Source organism: Gadus chalcogrammus, chromosome 22, assembly GCF_026213295.1.
Source record: "Gadus chalcogrammus isolate NIFS_2021 chromosome 22, NIFS_Gcha_1.0, whole genome shotgun sequence".
Classification (NCBI taxonomy): Eukaryota; Metazoa; Chordata; class Actinopteri; order Gadiformes; family Gadidae; genus Gadus; species Gadus chalcogrammus.
The window spans coordinates 9,357,764-9,382,033 of NC_079433.1; the positions used below are offsets into that span (position 1 = coordinate 9,357,764).

At 48.8% G+C, this 24,270-nt stretch overlaps 1 protein-coding gene across 12 annotated transcripts; it reads right to left on the bottom strand.

The window, feature by feature from the left end:
• Positions 1 to 47: 47 nt before the first annotated feature.
• Positions 48 to 24,041, bottom strand: ubap2l (ubiquitin associated protein 2-like). Of its 12 annotated transcripts, none has more exons than XM_056582188.1 (30): positions 23,932 to 24,041; positions 22,263 to 22,401; positions 21,919 to 21,996; positions 21,428 to 21,538; positions 20,879 to 21,053; positions 19,547 to 19,651; positions 17,083 to 17,152; positions 15,442 to 15,486; positions 14,416 to 14,522; positions 13,795 to 13,854; positions 13,630 to 13,682; positions 13,396 to 13,487; positions 12,904 to 13,087; positions 12,443 to 12,644; positions 11,670 to 11,962; positions 10,492 to 10,670; positions 10,135 to 10,255; positions 9,935 to 9,974; positions 9,616 to 9,808; positions 9,461 to 9,527; positions 8,845 to 9,151; positions 8,024 to 8,112; positions 7,316 to 7,369; positions 7,118 to 7,199; positions 6,476 to 6,693; positions 5,762 to 5,867; positions 3,954 to 4,079; positions 2,802 to 2,869; positions 2,250 to 2,447; positions 48 to 2,116 (listed from the first exon to the last, which is right to left on the bottom strand). In XM_056582188.1, the coding sequence occupies exons 2-30, from the start codon at positions 22,356 to 22,358 to the stop codon at positions 2,021 to 2,023; spliced, it is 3,615 nt and encodes a 1,204-aa protein (XP_056438163.1). In that variant the 5' UTR covers positions 22,359 to 22,401; positions 23,932 to 24,041; the 3' UTR covers positions 48 to 2,020. The 12 variants fall into 12 exon arrangements, with proteins under 12 accessions (XP_056438163.1, XP_056438165.1, XP_056438167.1 ...); XM_056582190.1 differs by lacking the exon at positions 23,932 to 24,041 and adding an exon at positions 23,753 to 23,925 and having other exon boundaries at positions 8,845 to 9,148; XM_056582192.1 differs by lacking the exon at positions 23,932 to 24,041 and adding an exon at positions 23,753 to 23,925 and having other exon boundaries at positions 2,250 to 2,444; positions 7,316 to 7,363.
• Positions 24,042 to 24,270: the final 229 nt, after the last annotated feature.

Here is a 24,270-nt window from a genome sequence, read left to right on the forward strand (position 1 = left end):
TAATACACTCCACAATGATCATCGTAATATTTCGTAAGACGCTCTTTAGTTGTTATACCGCAAATATTTGTTTTGTATACGTAAACATCTTCGACGAACCTTGATTGATTCATATATTAGCTAAAACACTACTTTATCCGATGGTTCATTCTAGCGAAATATTGATGTAATGGATTTTGCACTTGGCATGAACAGTTCAGGCACTGCAGTCTTGTTTCATTATTGTTTTTGGCAAGAGTTTTGAGAGGCTGCCCCTTAAATACAGCTGGGCTTAGCTGATAGGGATTCACAGATTAAACAAAATGCAAACGATATGGAGAAATATTGTTTGAGTTTTATTTGGTTCTTTTATTTCAGAGTTAATTACAAGATAGTGAATGCCCAATTAGCTATCAGATGCCCTCTGACTTAAATGTATTTAGACCTATATCCTTATGGTTCCTTGAATCCATTGCTATTGGTTTCAAATGTTACATCTATTTCAAACTAATATTACAATTGTAAGCAGACTCAATAACTTGCAAAGCCCATTCCAGTTCTCGACATCACATTCAAGCTTAATTTGGATAAAAATGCTGTATTTACAAGCAACATCAGATACAAAAATAAAGTTTCTTAAAAAAGACATTCACATCCAAAGTGATGAAAATGTCTTTCCCGTTTATTTACTTAATATTTATATATTTTTTACAAAATAAAAAACATTTCAAAACAAAAAGCTAACAAGTCTGCAAGGATCTGAAGAGGGCAGGGAAAAGCCGACAAACAAGGACTACAGTACTTGTGTTTTTTTTTATATATATGTACAAGACAAGTTCATCCATTTAAATCTTAAAACGCACAGTACAAAAAGGAAAAAAAAATACAGACGAAATAAACCCATTGTACAATTCTGTCCATCAGTACTTAACTCTGCATCGTTCCATACAGTATGTGAGCAGACAGGCTAAGGGTAGGAGAATATAGGGGGTAAAATTAAGAAACACGCAAGAAGGCAAACTGGGTGTGTGAGTCGCCCACGACGTTCCCTCTCGACATTGCTTGCAGAATGGTATTGGAATTTTCTTTCGGTTTCCCTTAATTCATTTTAACCGTGCTGTACATAGTTGGACAATGGCCAGTGACTTCACACGCCATCACAAATCCTGTCCCTAGTCCAAACGCAAAAACACCAATCAAACAGACGGCGCTGTACACACCCATGGCCTCTTCATGTCCAAACACACGTGCAGACACATGGAAAACAAAAAAATACACTTTCCTCGCATTCCAAGCCAGTGAGCTTTCTTATACATCTTTACTTATAATATATCTATATTTAGTACAAATAAACATCACAACTCTGCCAATTTAGAGATTCATTATCTTTGAACTTAAAATAAGCGTACAAAAGAAAAAAAAGTCAACATTGTAAAGATGTTAGCGGGACTGAAGATGTGTGTTTGTGTGCGTGTTGGGGGGGGGGGGGGGGGGACAAGGAGTTCATGGTGAGATATACAAAACCAGCCTGTTCCTCACCGTAAGAAAGTTCGCTTCTCCCCATCAATTAAAAAGGAGAAAATAAGGGGAAAACAAAAACAAAAAAAAGTACAACCCAAAAACAGTCAGTTAGAAAACACTTCTATGTTACAACTGGAAAAAAATGGGGGAGGTAAGGTTATAGGATGGAGAGATTTACAAACTTCCCAACAGTGACATAGTTCACCTCTTTTACCAACATCTAGCTAAAGCTACACACCACACTCCGGCCCCCTCCACTGCCGACAGGTCCTTCTCCTCCCCAGCCATGCAGCGCTCCGTCATCAGAAGCTGCAGAGCACAGTGGCTGGAGAGGGAAGTCCATGTCATAACGGTGTCATCCCAGAGAGACACGGGTCAGGGGTCACATGTGGTCAATTTGTACGGTGGTGGTGGTGGGAGAGACAAGAGAGTGGCAACAACAACTTTGTCGCTGCACTCTTGGCCGAGACTTTGGGAGGGGCAGGGCTGCTGCCGACGGCGGACGTAGCGCCTCTCGTAGTTAGTTCCCTCCCCAGTTGTAGCTGTTGTACGCCGACTTGTTGATCTGGGCCTTCTGTTGGAGAGATGCGTTCTGGCTGCGCTGCCCTGTGCCCGTCTGGAGAGAGGGGCAGAAGAGACCGGGGAGGGAGTCAGTCTCCGACGGGGGAACACTACCGGGGATCGAGGCGTGCCCCCGCCCCCCCCCCCCCCCCGAGCCATTAGAACCAACCCGGGGCCGGGGACTCTACCTGTGCTTCCTGCTGCAGGTGGTGGTGCAGGATCTGAGAGTGTTGCTGTTGGTGCGGCGCCAGGATGTGCATGAAGGGGGCCTGGGGGTAGCCGGCGGGGGCCGGAGGGTTGATGGGGCCCCCACTGCCCAGGGCCGAGGGCAGGCTGAAGGAGGCGGTGGGCGTGCCGGCGTGGAAACCCTGCTTGTCGAACGACTGCTGGGCAACGGGAACCGAGACACGGACGAGTTAAAGCTTATTTGAATACCAGAGTCATGTGATGAACTAGCACTCGTTTAAAAAGCAAAGTAGCCTTTGACATGCACAAATCGGAAGGAAATGACATCTCAGCATGCTCCCGAGTGCCGTAGTTCAAAAAGAATAGCTTGCTTTAGCCTATTGGTATTATTGTGTAGTCAGTTTGGGCTATCAGGTGGTTACCACTTATGGCAAAATGGGCTCAGCAATGAGAACGAATATCAGATTCATACATAGAGTTTAAGGTGGTACTATTACGAATCTTGACATGAGGCTAAGATAATGATACAGCTAGTAAACATAAATAGCACTGACCTGCGTCTTAGTGTAAACAGACCCTGAAATATCCGGTACGCCGGTGTTGCTTGAGGTCACTGAGACTCCTGTAAAAAGAATGGACACAAACTGACTAAGGGCATTTGTAGAGGACATACCTTTGTAGAGCAACTACATACCGGGCTACCCCGGACAGGTTCCTGACACCTAAAATTAACTACAGTACATAAGGGATTTTACTTTCTGAAAAAAAACAATGTTTTGGTTTGTAGAGGGTCTCATCATTCTCACGATGGCCACTGTAAACATCCGTGAACAGCAGGACTTCGATCCATTTTACATCATCAACCCATCGTCTGCCCATGCCTTGATAAACCAAGATCAGTTGGGAAAGATTCAAAACCAAAATATAATATGCAGAAGCCAATAACGAAACACTTTAAATTAAAATGAGAATACAAGACGTAGTGTGGCAGTTCTTCCTCTCCAGCTCAGCCACAGAGGCATTACTGCGTTCAGTGTTTACAGCCGTCATTCCTGTAGCACACACAGACTACCTGGATGGCCACTGGTCAGGCTAACCAGGGCAGCTTGGTGTGCTCAAAATAACCATTGATCGTATTACTCAAACACGGCAACCCCACATGCAGGCAAACCCGTGTAAAAAAACAGTGTGCCGTTAATTAGTTCTGATACACGATTTGCTCTCTTGGAACGCTTGCATTCCCCTCGCTTACGACCCGTCCTCCGTAGCCACAGAACGTGACGAATCGTCAAAACAAAAAAAAAAAAAACTCAAGCGATGGGCGGCATGCAAGCGGCACACGGACACGGACGGGAGAGGGGCTTCTCGTGACCTGCTCAACGTTTGACACTTAATCCTTTTAATTTTTTTTTTTAACAGGGAGCCAATGACCCCAGGGATAATCAAACAGCCAATGTGATGAGTAGCCATGGTGGGTGGGTGGGTGGGATGAAGGGTGGGTGGAGGAGGAGGGTGAGGCTAGCGGCCCAGGCTGGTGGGCCGTTCAGGACCCCCACCAGATCTCTAGGGCGCTCTCTGCAGGGGCTGATCCAAACACAGCGAGCGGCCGAGGACCACAAGCGGGGGCGCTCGGAGGGCCCCTTCAGCGGCTCGAGTCCCAGAGGGAGCGAGCGTGAGGGGGTGGGTGGGCTCTGGGCAGCACTCACCGACTCCGGGCCCCGTGACAGAGGTGGCGGGCTTGATTTGCGCGGAAGCAGCGGCGGCGGCCACGGTGCCGTATCCACCTTTACAGAAATCCCCACTCCCTGACGCCTGGCCCACATCCTCATAGCCTGCAACAGTCAGACACACAGCCGCAGCCACAGCGTTAGACAACAGTCAGAGTCAGCCACAGCGTCAGACAACAGTCAGCCACACTGGCCGCAGCATTAGACAACAGTCAGGCACAGTCGCACTGCCGCAGCCACAGCGTCAGACAGTCAGACCACAGTCAGACGCACTGCCGCAGCCACAGCATCAGACAACAGTCAGACGCACTGCCGCAGCCACAGCATCAGACAACAGTCAGACAACAGTCCTACGCACTGCCGCAGCCACAGCATCAGACAACAGTCAGACAACAGTCCTACGCACTGCCGCAGCCACAGCATCAGACAACAGTCAGAAACAGCATTAAACAACAGTCAAACACAGTACTAGACAACAGTCACAGATCACCAACACAGTACTAGACAACAGTCACAGATCACCAAACAGTCAAAGCACTAGAAAACAGTCAGACAGCACTGAACAGTCAAAGCACTAGACAACAGTCACACAGCACTGAACAATCAAAGCACTAGACAGTCAAATCAGTAGACAACATTCACACAGCACTGAACAGTCAAAGCACTAGAAAACATTCACAACAATAGAAAACCATCACGAAGCACTAGACAACAGCCGAGACACCCAGCCAGAGCAGTAGATACAGAGGGGAATGCACAGGCTAGGGCCAATGGTGTTTGCAAACTATTCATTGTTTCTCAATTAATATTTTTCATGCTTGTATCAGCTTTTCATTTGTTTTGTGCAGGGATCTATCTTCTTTACAACACCAGGCAAAGCATAGAAAGAAACTGGCCATGGCAGGTAACCAATCTAAGGAGGAAGGGGGATTCAGAGGACCTTCCAGGGCAGGGCTCAGCCTTCAGACACATTGCTTGCTATGTGGTGAATAATTAGAATAATTAGAATAATTGGGTAATACCATTTGACCCAAGCCTGGCAGGGGAGTGGGCATATGGGGAGGGGACACGAGGGAAGGCTATGAGGCTGTAGCAGGGTGAATGCCGGTGCAGCATGAACACGCATGAAGACGGTGAGAGGTGTATCTATTAAAGAAAAGATAGCTGGACGACATGTGACGCAGTCACTGTATTAAGCGAAAAAGAAAAAGGACGGGAAGTAGAAGCAAGGCGAGATATCGGATATCAGAACTAACGACTAGGAATGAACGCAGAGACATCCTTTAAAACACATACTGTAGTGAAAGGCTACAGCCCGCGACAGACGACATGACCCCAGATATGTCATTCCTTCAAATTAAATACAATACATTCTAGATTGATCGCAGCTAGGGATGCTAGTGAATCGACACCAAAGGGATACCGGCTGCTCAGATTCCTCATTTGGAAACCGTGCCGTTGATCACGAGGCATTGTGGAACAATTAAACTCATGCATATTAATGACAGCTCTTTGTGCGAGGCAGCAGCCACACACATTTGACAGAAAGCAGGGTTTCCAAAACGGGCCGTTTCCAATGGCAGGAGACGGAAGTACGAGACAAAGCCAACACGTACTGCATAAGACCCCGGTGATTAGACGGCGTCCCAGGCTCGGCGTGGGGGAAGAGTGTTAATGTATTCAAACCCCAGAGGGAACGGGCCATAGGGTTCAACACAGAGCATCTGAGGTTGGTGAGAGACGCGTACTGTTTTCACCGAGACGGGCGCATTGTTTTGGTGCCTTACCAGTGCTGTAACCATGGGAGCCGTAGCCACCGGCCTGTTGGAAGGGCGTGGCAGAGGCGTTGACTCCGACGTTCACAGGGTGCTGCTTTGACGAGGTAGGAGCAACCTGGGGAACAGAGCCGGTCAATTCCAGAATGCCACCGCTTGACATCAACATTTAATTGAAGTGAGGAAAAACGCAGCCAATCAATATTGAGCCAGGACACATGGGGCAAAGCAAACCAGTGCCAGTGGACTTTGCTGTGTTGTGAGCAGCAGACAGAGTTATCCCTGTCTACGTCTCTACAGGGACAGGGTTTTCAAATAAGTAAGCCCGGCACTAGGGCGACCACATGGCCTTTCTAACAGCAGCGCCTCCTCTTCCAGTCAGCCAGAGGTCTGAGGGTGAAGCGTTTACTGCCATCCATCACCATCATCATGTCTGCGGCACAGACTCTAGACGGGACTGCCACATAGAGCTGGTTGGTGTGCACAACACGAGTTGGTTGAGTAACGGGAGGTTTATATAATAACCGTGATAGCGTTGCAGATTAGCGTGCCCCTTCTATACATCAAATGGAATCACTTGACGATACATTTCCATTAATTATAATACAAAAACGATGTTCTGGTTATAATTATTATCTGTAGCCATCCGTCGTGGCCTTCAGTATTCGATGTTTAACCACGGGAGAGCGACGCTGAATGAGTGAACGCGACGGAGGAGGCTCTCACCGGGAACACGGCGGGCCCGTACTGGAAGGTGTTGGGCAGGCCCGGCATGCCGGTGTAGTAGGGCAGGCTGGTGTAGCTGTAGCCGGGGGGCAGGGCGGGGTTCAGGAAGGTCTGCTGGGCCGTGTGGTGGGTCTGGCTCTGGTTCTGCTGGCTCTGGGCCATGGTGGTGGCCGGCGCCGGAGACGAGGTGTCGGCGCGGCCAAACTTTGAGAGATCGCCTGGGTGGGGGTGAGGTCGGAGGAGGACTGAGTTTAGAAACGTCATCGCTGATCGATTAACCTTGTGCCATTAGAGATGACCGAGGTTCCAAACGATCAAGAGTCATTGAGTCTTAAAAGTGCTAGAGAGCAGCCATGATTAAACAAGACAAAGGGCATCCCATAATGCATTTCAACTGCACGCATGTCAATGAACACAGAGTCCGGAGGGGGTGGACTGAGTGTTTCCATGACACAGCTCGTTAGTTCCAGACAGCCTCAGCGGGTGAGTGTGTTGGGGGGGAGGGGGGGGGTCAGACTGCATCCCAGCCGGCCACCCTGCCTCTCCATGGTAACGCAGAACAATGTTCCCAGGTGTGTGCATCCGGCCAGTCGTTACTCGGTAACCGGAGAGGCTTGGGAGGGGGGGGGGGGGGGTACTCACCAGAGTACGGGTTGTTGTTCAGGTTGCCGTCTCTGCCTGTAAGTGCGTTTGTTGGCGCTGCGAACGGGATGCTGTAGTAGTCCTGAGGCAAGGACAGGAACGGAACCAAACAAATAAAAGGTTATCAATGGAAGGCGTCAAGACACCGTTAACCATGTGATAATGCCTCGGTACAAATGAGTGAGCGTTTCAACTCACCAGGGGTATTCTGGCCTGGAGCATCTGCAGGTCATCGTAGCCATACACCTGAGGCTGGCCAGACAGGGCAGGAAGTATCAGAGGAGTTCGAATACAGTGGCAACAAATGTATACAACATGAGCGACAAATGGGCATTTCTGGTGCATTTTCTACAATAATCTTTTTTGTGTTTTGCTCGTGAACAGGAACAAGATTAAATCAACCAACGCACAGCAAACTGTTGTAACCGATATTGTTTGAGAAGGTACGACCCCATGCAACCTTTTGTGGCAGGCCCACAGCATCAACGACTCCCTTTGTTCTGAAGCCAGAGACGATCTACCAGCAGGGGGGGTTGGAGGACTACACCAATCTGAGAAGCCGCCGCCGCCCCCCCCCCCCCCCCCCCCCCCCCCACCTGCTCCGTTTCCCTGGGCAACACGAGTTCAAAAAAGGGGAAGTGTGGAAGAGACAGAATACGTGTGGCGGCTCGCTCTGTACGACCAGAGGTCGAGGTGTGACTGTATCTGGTGTCCCCTGCTGTCATGCGGCATACACACGCCGCTGTCATGCGGCATACACACACACACACACACACACACCGCTAACCCCAAGAGAGGCCGAGCAGGACATGTTGGTGTAAACAATAGAGGAGCCCTTTGTCTCATGTCCCACTGCGTACGAGGCTTCGGGCCGTGGCGTAGCCCCGAGGGGTGAGAGGGACTTACAGGGTAGGCGTGAAGTAGTCCAGGGGCCATGATGTAGGGGTTGGGGAGCAGCGGGGGCACTCCGGGGGGCAGGTTGGGTGGTGCTTTTCCTGGGGGGGGGGGGGGGGGAATAGAGACAGGTAATGTGAACAACCAACCAACAAAGGGTTTTGATTGAACAACAAGTACTCTTGTGCCGAGTTGGAACAGGCTGCTGCAGTTGGTGCATCATATGCGCTCCCTGTTTTCTACTTTACAGTCATGATCCCCGTCACATAGATCACGAATTTACATGAATCAGTGACAAAGGATGATGATAAAGCTATTTTGTTTCAACTGAGCACAAAGAAAAGTTGTACGAGAAAGGGAAGGGGATATAAACCTTATCTAGAGTCAACCACAGAGGCATTACTGTGTTTAGCGTCTACTGCCATCATTCAGATGTCAGGCTATACAGTGCAGGTTTGTCTGCACAAAGTGGCTCAATGAAATGGGTGCCATTAAAACACTACCACCCTTGATACACAGACATGTTGTAAAGGACTTTCATATCGTCTTTCACATCAATTTCACAGTCAGGATGTGACTGCTGCAATAAAGGGACTCTGAGATCAGCACTGCTTCACCACATGTACGCTGCAGTAAACGCAGCTTTTAAAAGGCTAACATCCATCTGGTATGCACTTCCACAGCCAGTTCTCATGACACCTCACAAAGGAGGGAAAGAAACAAAGAAAGGAAAATATGCGATAAATAAGGAAACAAATATAACTGCTTAAAAAAGAAAAAAATGGACTAAGAAGGAACAAGAATGGACGTAGAGACCCCCCCCACCCCGTTACCTGAGGAGACCGAGCCGCGCAGCGACGAGGCGATGGCGGAGGCGGGGGGGGCGATGGAGACGGCGCCCGGCCCGACGCCACCCATGGGCTGGCACATGGAGGCGGCGTTCAGCCCCATGGCCAGGCTGCTGACGGGCCCCAGGCCGGAGGGGGCCGAGATGGTGGTGGCGCCCATGGACAGCACCTGGGGCATGGCGCCCAGGGCCACGTGCGTGGAGCTGGCCACCGAGTAGGAGGAGGGGGCCGACGAGGAGGCGTAGGAGGACGAGGAGTGGAGGCCGCCGTCGCCGTCCATGCCTTGGTGCTGCTGGAGCATCAGGGGAGGGGGGGGGGAGAGAGACGAGTCCGTTAGGGATGTGGTCAGAGATAAAAGGGCCATTAGGGTTCCATGAGGGCTGGTGCTGGAGAGACTAATGCATCCGCCGGCTGAGGAACAGCAGATGGGGGGGGGGGGGGGGGGTAGACATGGCACTTGTGGTGGATACAATCGAGTGGTCAAAAGAAAAGACGCGTCTCGCTGGGAGTTCCGTTTTGTGCCATCATTTAAAATGTGATTTGCCAACGCATATCTGCATTGGTTGATTAATGAGCAGTGAGGCCCTCGAACACGGCTCACCATTAAGCTGGGGTTGCCCGTTCTCCCTGAAGACTGGGGGTGACCGCCCTGCTGGGAAGAGAGCGAGCTGTGGAGGAAATAGACGGGGTTCATTGACTTGGGAGTAAACATCAGCTGAATAGGTTCTAATAATTACATCGAGCGCCTCATCTTACTTGATGTGTTGGGGCTGGGAGACGCTGCTTTGGGTCAGCTCCTCGCTGTGGCCCAGAGCAGCGTGGGCCATCTGATTGGCTGTGGTCATTAAGGAGGTGGGGCCGGTGTCAGTCAGAGTGCCCATGCTGGAGGCCGACGCCGTTGTGTGAGCCTCAGAAACCAGCTTCCCAGAGGCTGCAGAGCCGCCTGCAGCTGAGTGGGGTTAGAGGAATCCTTTACTTGAAGTAAATCCAAAGAGGATTGGATATTTTTTTTTTTTAATTGATTTTCTGAGTCAATGCCATCAGTACAAAAACATAAAAGACGGTGAAAACTCACCGTCCCCAGATGGTCCCGTCTGCATTGAATGGAAGCCATTCTGTTTAAAACAAGGTTCAAATAAGGGCTTCTCCTTGATCACAACAGGCTAGAGTATGAGTGAGCGGTGGCAATAAAATGACTATAAAAATAAATGACATGGGGAACGTAAAGTCTAACAAGACGACAGGTTTGTGCGAGCACGGGGGGACTTGTCCTACGTTGGGCTGCATGTCCTTCTGGGGAGACGAGGAGACGGAGGAGGGGTATCGGCGTGTCTGAGAGGCCCTCTGCTCGTACATCTCCATCTGGGTGGGGCTGGGGAGGCCTGGGCCCGACTCACTGGAGGGACGGGAGGACCACACCGTTCACATACGATGTACACTTAAGAGGAAGTCTATTTTATTACAAAACCGTCCCAGAGTAGAGGCCGGAAAACGTGTCACAAAAGGCTGATAGAAGACAGAGCCAAAGACATCGGGCAAAAGTACAAAGTAAGCATCAAGATGCAGAGTGACATCTCAAATCCTAAATCCTCCTCCCTCCCAGTCATGCCAAGGGCCGAGAGGGGTCCCCACCTGCTGGGAGCGGCGTAGAGGCTGCTCTGGGCCTGGTGGCTGGGCGCGGCGGCGGCGGCGGTGGGGTTGGAGTCGTACTCCTGTAGCACCGGCTCTGTTCCAAACTGCAGAGCTCCGAACTGGAGATGGAGGCCGGAGATGTCTGAGGAGCCCGGCATCTCCACTGCCATGGCGGGGATCTGGGCGGGGGGGAAACTCTTTTCATGAAGGGTCACGTAAACACACGGCTCCAATTTCATTGAGTGAATTCTTCGTCAGACAGTCGTAGACACAAAGTGTACATCATCCTGAGAGGACAGGGTTACATCAATAGGCTCCGACCAGACACATTGAGCCAAGTTCAAAGACAGACCTTTCAAAACAAGAAGATGCCATTCAGCAGGGCCTACATGTTTTTATACAACTCAGAAGATCACGTTGCATTATTGACACTAGGGATGGGACAGAATATAGGAATATTCGATTATTCATTGCCGAGGGTCAAAGTTGATTTTTTAACATTTGGACCGTTAACATTTTTTCCCATTCAAATAAACAAGAATTAACAGATGGAACTAATGTAGGACACCTCAAAGGGCATTATCCTGCTTATACCATGGTCACTTGCCAAAGAAAATAAATTACGACCATTCATTTTTTTTTTAATGCGTTTTACAATCCAAATATAACGTTTTTCACAAGCCATAACTTTGTTTCCCTGGTAACGCCTGAGTTTTATTAAAACGGTTTCATGTCTCAGGGTCAGGGCCTGGCATTGGCGGTTGGCCTAATCCTATTTCAGATAAGCTGTGACCATGGCATCTGTTTGTGACGGCCAGGCAGTAGACCAACCTGCAGTGCCTCTAACGGCCTTCTGTTGGTACGAGGTACGGGCTGGCAGAATGACCCGCCTCCGTTGTTTAGTAAACAGGAAGAAATGCATTCTGGGTGGCGAGTGCATCTCCATATCAGGCATTTTCCAAAAAGGTCCTGACTGACAGTTCTACTTCTTTCAGGGTTGTGTAAGGCAGCTCTACAAGTCCCGACAAATATGTATAACTCCAACTGCCGGGAGCAGACGAAACAACAACGGTAACGCATCGGTGGAGGGTGCTTCAAGGCCTCAGAACCAGTCACCAGTGTAAACCACCAACTGACATCCCCTCTCTACGTCATGACTCCAACTTCCTCCGGCCTACCTTGGTGGTGATGGAGGTCCTCTTCTTCTGCTGCTTCAGCTTGTGCTGCTGCAGCGGCAGCGGGCTGGAGCCCTGGGTGTCCGAGGAGCCGGGCGACGCCTGCTGCTGGCCCAGGGACGAGGAGGAGGAGGGCGGCCCCGTCATCTTGGGCAGGCAGGAGGCGGGCGGAGGCACGGCGTGCGGCGAGGGCGCGCTGGGCAGGAAGGCGTCCAGCATGGAGGAGGTGGCGGCCGTGGCCTGGTAGGGCTGCCGCTTGGTGAAGGGGCTGTGGGCGGCGGGCTCCGGCTTCGCCTCTGCGGAGGGAGGATACGGAGCGGGGATGAGTGCCGCCGGATTAGGCGGACGCGGAGGGCATGATTTGCAAGTCAAATGGCGTTTCACTTTGAGACAACTATTGCGAGCAGGTGAACCCGAGGTGGAACGCAGGTCAGGAGGAATTTCATCTGATGCTAATAATAGATTTCAAACCATATTTTGTCGTGAAAAAAAATAAGGGTCCCATATTATACCACCTGGTGTGAGTGTGATTGGCCGTTACGAAAATCAGCCTCACAAGTGGGCGTGTCCATCCAGATGTGTGCTGGATAGATCAGTCTACCAGCCTACCCAGTGGACTGTAGCAAACGCTGCTCATCTCTCCGTCATACTTCTAGGTGGACACTTGGGATGTCACTAAATCACCCACTCATACCTGACGGTGTAATACGGGAGCTTTGAAGTCTATCATATGACCTAGTCTGGTGTGGCTGTCGGCGTGTGTCTCTCCGTCTCACCATACTGGCCCAGGGCTGAGGCGCCGGTGTCCCACGAGGAGGGGCTGGCGCCGGGCGGGGCCACCTGAGAGTGCTGGGCTGCCAGCTGGGCCAGTGCCTGGGCCGTTTTGTACTGCTCCAGGAACTGGGAGCCGGTGGTGGTCCCCGTGCTGCCGCCCTTGGGGCCGCCCACGTCCCCGAAGCCCTTGCTCAGCATGTTGACCTGCAGCGTCGGTGGGGGGGAAAAAGGGCGATGCGTCAGATCACGGCAGAGTACTACTGCTGGCAGGGAGGATGAACGGTAATGGCTGAATGAGTACAGGGACGGGAGGCCACCACATCACCACTCCTGTCTCACAGTGAAGTGCAATGCTCCGCCATGCAGATGGCTCATTTTTTGGTTCTATGCCGGGCATAAATCACAGAGTTTATCAAACACTCATCCATTCTTAAAAACAGCAAAGTGCTTGCGTGGCCCTCACCATGCTGTGCTGCTGGGAGTATGGGGCGCCGGGGGCCGCCGGGGACAGGGGCACGCCCTGCTTGGAGTTGCTGAACACCAGCGACTGGTTGAGGGAGGCGGGCGGGCCGGCCTCCTGGGGCGCGGCCTCGGCCTCGGAGGAGGCGGCCGGGGGGGTCTTGCCCAGCAACACCGCCAGGTCGATCCTGGGAGAGGCAGAGAGAGTTCAGACTGGGGCAACACCGCACAATGGAACACGGTGAGCCGCAGGGTTTATTTTTAACTAACAGCGAAATAAATAAATAAGGGGGAGAGTAGGGTTGAAGCAGCACTCTGGTTAAACTCGACTTTGAACGTGGGAGTGGAGTTTTTTTTTTAAACGCGCTAGAACGTGGGCGAGATCGACAAACGCTTTTTCCCGGTGTGCTCATCACATATCGAGTATCGGCAGCCGTCGAAGCGACGTGCACGGGGACCCCTGAGAGCAGACGTCAACACAAACGACTCCACCCACCTCTGTCCTTTGGTGATGGTGACGTTCTCCTGAGGTGGAGGCGCGGCGGCCACCGCTACATTGGACGCCGTGAAGATCTTGGTCTCAGACAACTGCAGGATCCACAAAACAAACACCAGATATTAGAACCCTACAGACCCGGCACCTGGTCATGTGGGGAGCAAAGCGAGACCTTTCTCTCTGATGTTGTGAGGGGTGAGGGGGGGGGGTGGGGGGGTGGAGGGTGGTACTCACGTCCTCATTCCAGTCTTCTGTGCCCCATTCCTCCGTGGCAGACCTCCAGGGCCCTGCGGATCAAAGGCAACAACACTGATATCCCCGACACGCCGCAGCTTCAAAGGGAAATATGTATCAGGATGGTGGAGGAATAAAAAAAAAAAAAAAGGGCAACGGACTGACCAGGAGTGGAGTCGAACTTGGGCTGGTAATTTGCTGCTTCTCCCGGGGTGAGCTCAGAGCCTGTGAAGCAACATGCCGCGTGGTTAACGAGGTGCGGGCACAACAGTAGGTCACGCCAATCCAGCAAAGGTAATTTATTTAAACCCGTTATCATTTATTTAGCCGGACTTCAGTAGTCTTGTCAGGGGGGCTCGTTTTCAACAGGATGCATTCGAGTTTAAATCCTGAAGACGAGTTTTCTTTCGCGATCAACAGTGTCGCCTCTGTGACAGTCGGTTGGCAGTTGCTATTCTGACGACAACTAGCAGAGACCGCTTCACACACACAAGCGAGTTGAAGAGAGAGTCTGTTGTTGTTAGGTCTGCCTGCCATCGCTGGCGGAACAACCACTGCCGGGTGATGGAAAACCACCACTGACCCCCCGAGTCCTTAACATTCATAATACTGCAAAGGCCTTCATCAATGGCCCACAGTCTCAATCCCCATGACGTTACGTCATTCGGCGAGAGCTAGTGATATAAGTGACGGGGGGGGGGGGGGGGGGGGGGGGGGGGAGAAGAGGTGATGAAAGCCTTTGAGATGATTACTTTAAAAGCGACCACATTGCAATGGGCGACTTACGTGCGCCGTCGTCGGGCTCGGCGCCTCCTGTGCTGTTCCAGGTGCTGCCCCCGCCGTAGCTCTCGTCCGTCTGGGCTGGCTCGGTGTAGTCCGCCGGGTTGAAGGTCCTGGCAAAGGGGAGAGAGACAAGCGTGTGGTGAATCTCTTAACTACCCCGCCTGTGCCCGTGTCTTACTGGACGAGGACGACAACGCCACGCAAGAGCACGCCGGCCTGGGCGGGCTGCACTGCATGTGCAGAAGGATCCAATCCCCAACCACCCAGGTATTGTCCAGAACGTCCATGGCAATTATCGTTTAACACTTGGCAAATGTAATTATAAAACAATGTATCGTTTCCCTTAGTATTATTTTAGGTTTACATATGAATAAACCTCTCCTCCCCCTCCCCTGGTAAACACACACAAACACACCACATCCTCAAAGCCATTGCGGTCGCGTAAACTAGATGCTATTTGTAGAACAGGGCAACACAAGGAGGAAGTGAGCAACAACAGGAAGTAGATAGTGGGTTGAGGCGACGTGGTCACCGTCGGAGCAAGTCGAGGCATGCAAAGGAAGGCGTTAAAACAAGAAGGACCCAGAAGCAGGAAGACATCCCAGTGGCGGCCCTCAGTTTCTCAGCTCGTCTACAGCCGACCACCGACCCGATCGTCAGTGAGTTACACCGAGGACGTTGTGTGTATACGCGTGCCAAAACATCCCACGTTAAGACAGAAAACCATCGCCGCTCGCTCCAGACTAGCACGCCCAAGCAGCGTGCGTTGCCTCGCCGTCGAGGAATCCCCACTCAACCCCCTCCTCGAGACAGAAGCTCCTTGTTAAAGAGAATGTAAGCATTCCTAGAGTACGTCTGCATACCAGTGGCATGCGAGCAAACCGGCGCTTACTCCCAGTGTTGAGGAGCAGCATCTCCCGACGCTCCCCGCACGCACAACAGCAGCAGCAGCATCAGTCACACGTTGGGCACTCAAAATAAAAACCGCCACACGGAAAGCAAGATTCACACAGTGGGAAGTACACTCACCTCGTATCCCCTGCAAAATCATATCTGGCCTCTTTATCAATCTGGCTTTAGAGGAAAAATAGCATTCATTATAAGCAGCAAAACAACGGGGTCATTAAGGATGCATTTCATATTTGTGGTCGTTGTTTTTTTTAGCAAGTCTAAAAGAACAACAGCATAGTCTCGGGTTACTCTCCCACATTTCTGTGGGCTTTCCTCGCAACACATCGTCTGAACACGGCACCGCAGGTGTGCCACCACCTCACTGTGCGATCAGAGGCTCATTTAGCTTTAACCCAGGTACCGAGAGGAACGGCACGCACAGTAAACACACAACAACATTCCAGCATCAAATCTCACCGTCCCGAATGACTAAATTAATATAAAAAAAACAAAAACAAAACATCCTTTGTTGATTCTAGGATGTAGTAGAGAAGACTCCTGGTTGCCCGTGATCAAAATACAACACACAGCAGTGCAGTAAGCTCTCCCTTAAAGTGGCCGACTACACAGCTACAGAAGGCAAAGCCTACCTCAACTGGAGCAGAAATGCACACCTGGCGGATGGATGAGGAGCACTTATGCATCATACACCTTCTCCAATTCCTACACCTATGCAAGCTTAAGGGCTTCGTAAGCCTCAAATCCTGGCAGGCATTTTAAGTAAGGTAGTTGTAATAAAAGCCCATTTTCTGTAAACAGACTGTATATGCCGTTGTCAAAACAAAAAGGGGTGCCATGTCGTCAACACATTGGATCCATGTGGAATACCGCACTTTATTGAACATTGTGCAACAAGAACACACAATTGATTCTCACTTGGTAACCTTTTTACACTAAAAGAGTGAAGAAATTAGTTTGCTACTTGAACTTGAAGCCCGGCTGAGGGACAGGCTTCGCTTGTGAAAAGAACCACGCCCGCTGGTGTCAGGCAATGTGTCTTTGGAGACGAAATGTGGCTGCTGCAGGTTTTAGTTCACTACGATAGGCAGTTAGTGGGTCGATATTAAAAAAGAGGAGGGGAAAATAAAGGAGGCCACATGCAATACTAAATATATACATCCACACAGCCTCAACAGGTTATGGTGCTGCTGATACTGTGGACAGGAAGAGCACCAGAGCAAACCTAGTCGAGACATATTTGGATTTTAAGTAATGACCCGATTATTTAGCCACTAATTAACTCAATATAACCATGCAGTTCGTTAGGAAGAGATAGTGACGACGGAAGCAGGAAACGAGCCCCGTCTTAAAATCATTTCTAGACATAAACAAAGAAAATCTTTACGAAGCACAAAACATTACATGGAATAGGAACAGGACAAAAAAAGTAAAAAGGCGCCTCAAACCACATGCCACGACCAGACAGCAGTAACGTTTTAGGGTTACCGTTAGGGTTGGTCCCAAATTTAACTGCAAGTCTTGCGAGTCTAAAAGAGCCCTTCAAAAGCGCGCTCCAAGATGCAGCCACTGAGGTGTTGAGTTACAACAACCGCCGGGTCCCGCCCACATGGCTCCGTCTCATTGGCCCGCGTAATGGCGAGGCTCTCTTGGATTAACGCTAGACAATGAGCTGGGGGGCTGGGGTCCTGCTCTCTGGTGACCATGGCAACAGATAAGAGGGCATTCTGGTTTTTGGGGGCAGTATAAGTGCTTCCTTACCCCATGCCTTGTGCAGAGAACCTGCCGCCCCGCCTTCCAGCCAGCGCGGGGCCGGGGAGGAGAGAGCCATCTTCAGAGAGAAAAGAGTTCGAAAATTAGCGCACTCATTTCACAAGGTAATTTTTTTACGAACAAATATTTGAACCAAAAATAGCTGTATACTCCAAAATTCTGTGATCATATTATAGTTAAAAATGAAGATGCATTACAATGTTCATATTAAAAGAACAATGCCTTAACTGCCACAAATTGTACTTCAACAGCAGTAGCATAGGTAGGTCCAGCATGTCATACACACAAGACATATTCATCAGCAGAATACATCCGTCTGATCAACTAAATTATCTGGTATTCGTGTCACAGGCAATAACCCTTCCTTGTGGTTGCTTGACAATATATGCCGTGCCAATAAACAGGACCCGCCAGTATGTATTCTGCTGACCAAAGAAACAGCGCGGCTCCAATTTGTCCTAATGCATTTTTGGCCGGCACACCGGAAGTCTGGCGACACTGAAGCCAATTGACCGACGACACTTGGTGGGATGCTTTGAGCTTGTCCAGGTCTGAAGAACACACCCGTCGGTGGCCAAAAAGCACATTTAAAAACTACAATAGTATAAAGTAGGGCTGGGCGATTTGGCCTAAAAATAAAATCTCGATTTTTTCTAACTAATGGACGATTTTCGATTTAAACCTCGATTTATTTTTTCTGTTTTTCTCTAAACAAATTCCATTGAAACCCATGTACGTGTGTGGCGCTTATGGGGTGTCGCACCACACTCACCAACGCAGGGGTCTACAACCCGCTGATTTAAGAGTATCACGATTATCAACAATCATGGAAAGCTGAGTAGGTTTATCAGTTTTAATAACAGTATGAACAAATAGAACACAAAAATGACAAGTTGTCCTTTGTATATCTATAGTAGCAATAGCACATGCTAAACAAGGACAACATCTACTCAGAATAATTGAATGAACTGTTTACATCCATGGCTAACCAGTGCATGAGAAGGAGATGACAGGAGACTAATGTTTCACTCTTTCAATTGCTCTAATTTGAGCTCTTACTGTTGTTATCTAACATACCATACAGTAATTTAATTGTGTAAAAGTGTGAAATTACTGCCCCTTAAAAATGACCATGAATTAGCTATACTCTCATTTGCATAGTGATTAACATTATGAATTTAAATTGTGTATACCAACTGTATGTTGGCTGACATTTACCTATAACTTTTTTTCCCTCCACTCTAACCAAGGATGCCTGTTTTTAAATTCCCTAGCCTGACACCCAGTCTGAAAGGCTGGCCAGGGGTCCTCATCTAAAAGTAACAAGGAGATATAAAGTGGGATTAAAACATTGTCTTCTGTTGACTACTTATTATGTGGTTTACACATTAATATGGGAGGACTGGACACACACACGCACGCACGCACGCACGCACGCACACACACGCGAGAAGGAGGGGCTCGGCCCGCTAACTAACGTGCAGAGATGCAGGGGCAGCTTCGCGCTTCGTAACAGAGACAGGGCAGAGCGCGAGCGCGCAGCGGGAATTTTATGAATGGTGAATGTAGGAGATAACTTCCCCTGCTTAAAGTATTTTATTGCAGTTATACCAAACCGATATTTCCGAAAAATAAACACAGAAGTGAAAGATCTGTCACAAGACGATTGATACGTATCCGTGCACATTTTTAAGTGGGTATACGCAAATCCTGGTGCGTTCCTAGTGGGTATACGGCGTATACCTGCGTATCACGTAGACTACACCACTGCTTGTAACTAAGAGAACACACATGTGAGTTGTTGATCACAAATTATTTGTATACATAACGTCATCTTTGCAAAAGACGTTTAACTGAAAAGTGTTTCAATCGACCCGGCTCTCCCCCAAGTCTGTCGGGGGCGAGGTGAATGTGATTGCAGTAGGCTGAGTTTTGCGCGCGTTCTGGAAAGTGAGAGAGGAGGCTACTACGGAGTCTATTCAGCAAAACAAATCGGAAGAGTCTAGAACTGTTTTTAAATCGCGATTTTTCGGTTCAGCCATTTCACAAACCGTAGGAAAGAAAAAATGCAAATTAATCGATTAAACCGAAAAAATCGCCCAGCCCTAGTATAAAGTGTATATACATGTACAAGTGTAGATCATTAAGGAAGGCCCTGGTCCGAGAGAACTCCTGGGTAAATGTACGCGTCTCCTGCCGTTACCCATATAACTTGTCGAAATCCTTTTTTAGGGCAGATTCTGCATAAGCAAATTACGCGAGTCGGCTGAGTCGGGTGTGGCATGGTCATTCACTATTGTCGCATCCATAAACTCTGCATGGACCCACGCACAAAGAAATAGGACAAATGTTTTAGCAAAGCCGATAGAGACGGTTACGACAGTTTGATCCGCCAGATCGTTGTCGTCCAGTCAAGGAACACTAACCCCTTCTTTGTATTAAAGTAACTTACCAAGAGCGCCCCTGCCTCTTCCTCTGCCTCGTCGTCCTCTCTCCATGCCTCGGCCAGCGATCCCGGCTACCTTGCTGCTGTCCAGGCCGTTCTCCTGACCTCGGACTGGAGGGGGGAAACAAGGGCTGGCATGACATTGGTCCTATGGTAAGGTGGTAGGGGGGGGGGGGGGGGGGGGATGGGGGGCAGTTATCTCCCCCCGGCTCGCAGTCCAACTCAAGGCGGACGGGCTAGCTCCCAGGATGGATTGCGCAGGGTGGCCCGGTTACCGCCCAACTCCAAAAGTCTCAAAAACCATTATTCTTACTCTAGGGGCAAGTGTAAACTTGCAATACGTCCAGAGTCTACGCTTGTGTGGACGTGAAACTACCAACAGCCGCTGCAACCCAACCGTGCGAGGCCCATGTCAGGGTGCTTTGATCGTACAAGGGCAAAGCCAACAGCTCGCCTGACTCAGACCGTAGGATTGCAATTGGAGCCAAAGCCAAACATCATAATGTTTCACCAAAACATAAAAATCACATTTCATTTTGATAATTACGACAAACAATTTTGCATTACAACCAAGCGCCAATAGTGTGAAATATTGTCCAATGTCTTTCGAACAAGACTTATGTGGAACAAGTATGACCTATCGTCAAACTAAAAGCACCACTCTGCACTTCCATCATTGCCCTGCTCAGGTTGGGGTTGCGGTTTTACCGAATTCGCCCTTGCATGGATAAAGTCTCTGTAGTAGCACGGTTAGTTCAATAAAAATAAAAAAAGGGTATGAAATGACCAAGAGGAAACTTAAAACAGGTCCAACACTGTCTAAAAGCGGTGTGCAATCAATCTCTCATAATGCGACAGATGGATGTCTCACGCTCTTAGTTTTCACTGGCACACCAGCTTTGCCTCAAGACCACAGCACAGGATATGATGAGTTGACTGTATGTGCGCCTGACTGCCAACGTTTTCGGTAATTCAAATCCGAAAGGCAAATTAACCAAACATATAAATTAAGAGAAAATAAAGAGGCTGGCAGCAGCAGCAGTATGAACGACGCAAAAGTGGGTGAACCTTTTCAATATCAGAGCCTCTTAAAATGGGATGAAAGCAAGCACTGAATTCTAGGCTGAATGTAGATGCAGAATGAGCATGTATTGTTGGCAGTTACTGGATGAACGTCAATGTCATTGATGAATGACAAATCAGTCCATTATGACCAAACAAACTTCCCTGAAAAGGTATACGTATAGAGATCACATCCTGTATAAAGAACGACCCTTCAGGGGCGCCTCGTCATGAGTACGAAGAATAGCGGCGAGCATGAGCGTTGGAGGGACTCACACTCGCGTCCACGGCTGGCCCCACGCCCCCGACGCGGAGCACCGCCCCGACGGCGGGCCACATCCCTCTCGCCGCCCTTGTCCCGGTTCTCCTTCCCGTCTTCCCCCGTGTCAGCCTGGATCGACTCCTTGGGGCCCGACAAGCTCTTCTTCTTCCCCACCATCTCCCACGAGTCCTTGGGAACAGAGAGCGAACAGAGTCCGTCAGACTTTCCAGTAAGTGGTTTCGACAGCGTGTCATAAGTGTCATAACCAACTCTGGATATGGCACATTTGTCCAGGCTAAAGGTCATCATCAAACTTTATCTGGTGTGATGTGTTTAGTAAAAGACATTGAGTGTAGCTGTTGTACTCAAGCACCTTACTCTCATAAGCATTCATCCCTATACGACTGCACTTCACTGTAGAGCATCTGGTCCTGCTAGTGCTCGGGCTATGCTCCACCCGGTGACTACAACTTGTGTTTATTGTTAATCTCACTGCACTCGTTTATCCCAGTGCTAACCCCACTTATTCAGGGGCTCTGGCCCCATACAAAGCCCATACTCACAGTGTCTGGGCTGCCCTCCAGTAGCACATTGATGGCTCTGTTGACATCCCCGTTGCAGTCGTGCAACGCAATCATAGACTCGTCCTGGTCCTTGCCTGTAATGTCAATCAGCTGCAGGAGGGAGGGTGGAACATTAAGACTTCTGTATTGGATGGACACAAGTCACTGATCAAAACAATCTACGAATAAATGCAGCTCTCTGCAATTTTTTTTATAGGGTTTTCTTAATTAGGGGGATCATTATTTAGGATTAGAAACTGAATGTTGTAGTCAATTCAAGTCAATTTGTTGAAGTAATTCTAGGGCACAGGACCTGCCAATGAGGTCACTACTTTGAGAAATTAAAAGTAGGACCCTCCAGAAAACATTGAACTGGTCTGTAACACCAGACAAAGAGAAGACATCCAATCCTGTGGTTTTCAACTTGAGCCAGGCGTCCAACGGGACATCATGAATTACATACTAAATAAGAAGAAAAAATTTCCTCTCACCTGCTTGACCTTTTCTTCAAAGTCTGCATCATTGTGGTCAGAAATCATCTGTGCGAGTCGGATTTGCTCAGCAGTAGCCTAAAAGAATAGAAGTTATAATGAGCTATTTAACCATGCATAAGTTGACACATTTGGCTTCCCCACGCCAGATGTCATAATAGAAGCATTTTAAAATCAAGACCTGCTGTGGAGGTCATAGCTGGTGACTAGTGAAAAAACGGTGACTAAAAATGCTTTTGTGAACATTCTGTAGCCAATACATACTAAAATGAGGAGGTTGTAAACCACTGAGAGTGAGGGAGCCAGTTACTTCCTACAGCAGCTAGCGGTTGTGATGACGTTACCTGGGGCCTCTGCTTGTGCTGTGTCTGGCTCTGTGTCTGGCCCTGCGTCTGATCCCAGTTGCTCCGGGCCCGGTTTCCGCCCACGGACGTCATCATTTACAGTATATACAAATAACAGTATTTACAAAGGAAAAAACACCTGGGGATGGAGGAAAAAAGCCTTAGGAGGAGGATGAGAGTTTGACTGGCATCCAGGACACTTTGCATCTCATCATGTACTTATTCACATGTAAAACACTTGCATCCAAGCAGACACTGGCAACATGACATTTGTAAGTGCCATTTTACATCCAACTATTACAAATCCAAATTAAAGTTGCGCTAATCCATTCAGAATAGGTCAGACGGATCTTTCTTAATAGGTTGGCATTCAGTACATTGGTTAGTGTCTTGATGTTACTGGTGTGCTACCCTACATATGTAATAAAGAAAGTCTTAAACTTGGTTTGGGTCTCGAACAAAGTCTTACTTAAAGCTTATTATAGAATTGGGTAGATATATTTGACAAACCATGCAGAAACGTTATTCCGATTATCCAGGACACGCCTGGAGTAGTTATAATTGAACCACAAAGATTGAACAGCAATATATTGCAGTTATTATTGTGCATTAGACATTCTGTACTGGTGCAGTTGCTTTAGATTATCAAATAAAGGCGGTGTCGAAAGGCCAATGCGAAACGCGGGGTGTCATCCGAGAGGAGCAGAGCATGGTGTGGTACCGTTGGGTACCACACGTTATAACGAAGCGAAAACAACACCCACTTTCTTGATCAACAACGATTATTCAACATCAAATAAACGCGTTCATATTGAGAACCGGATCATGCGGGATTTACACCGTGCATCTCGTCTTGAAGCCTCGAATCATTTCCAAACATCGCACATGTATACTTTCGACTGAAATCTGGAGATCGTTACGTAAAGTCCTCTTTGAGCTAGCATGAGAATATACAGCCAGGGCCTGTCGGATACAACCGACAGCGTTAACCCACCGCATGGTCAACATGCTAGCTGCTATGACTTCAGGGGAAAGGTCTAGCCTTGAAGTCTCGATGGGTTTCCGCTCCTCGCAGCCTCACCTCATGGCAAAAAAAAAAAACGAGGCGACGTTCACTACGGTGATGTCGACCCACTGGATAATAAATCAACAGGAAATTAACATGGACCCTAAAATGCTCCCATTAAGACAAGTTTCATCCGTTCAATAAAATAGCTCCATTGGGTTGGATCACCAAGTATAAGTAAGGGGAGAATAGGACTGACTTGACCGTAAACAGGCTAGGTTGTAGCTAAGCTAACTTGTACTGCTTTCCCATAACCGGACGTTAGCTAGTTAGCTAGCAACCTAGCGATCTGCAAACGCACTCCGAACAATCCTCGCTAATTTGAGCCCCGAATACATCTGCTGCTCGGGCTTTGTGAATACAAGAGTACGAGGCACAAGTAAGGCCTATAGGCCCCAAAGATGAAAAATAGCACGATACTGACCAGAAACGCTGCTCAGTGTTAGGTATTCTGTAATACAAGCGACCAAGAGCCCTCTCTGTCGAGTTCCGAGTTGGATGTAGACCATGAGCTAGTTTCTGAGCCTCAAGTCAACACCGCTAACTTGATGAAATGTGTCAAACCGACTCATGCAGACAACAACCGAGAGTCTCTGAATTTACCTGTTTCTTTTCCACTCTGACACCACAGATAGCTGCGTCACGTGGTTCACCCAGAGATTCAAGGAAACTGGACCGGAGACATGTGATCAACCCACTTTTAGCTGGAATATGAATATGGATCTTTTTACGTCTGATATAGATGCTCACCAATCTAAATGAAAAATATTGCTACCAAAAATGTGTATTTTTGCACAATACCCCTTTTTACTGTAAGATTTAATTATGAATTAACGCCGTTCTGTGATATGCATACTATTTTACTATCCATTATATTCATTTTATATTTAAAGAAACATGAAACCACAATTTCCCTAAGATAATGGAACTGGTTATGGTCTT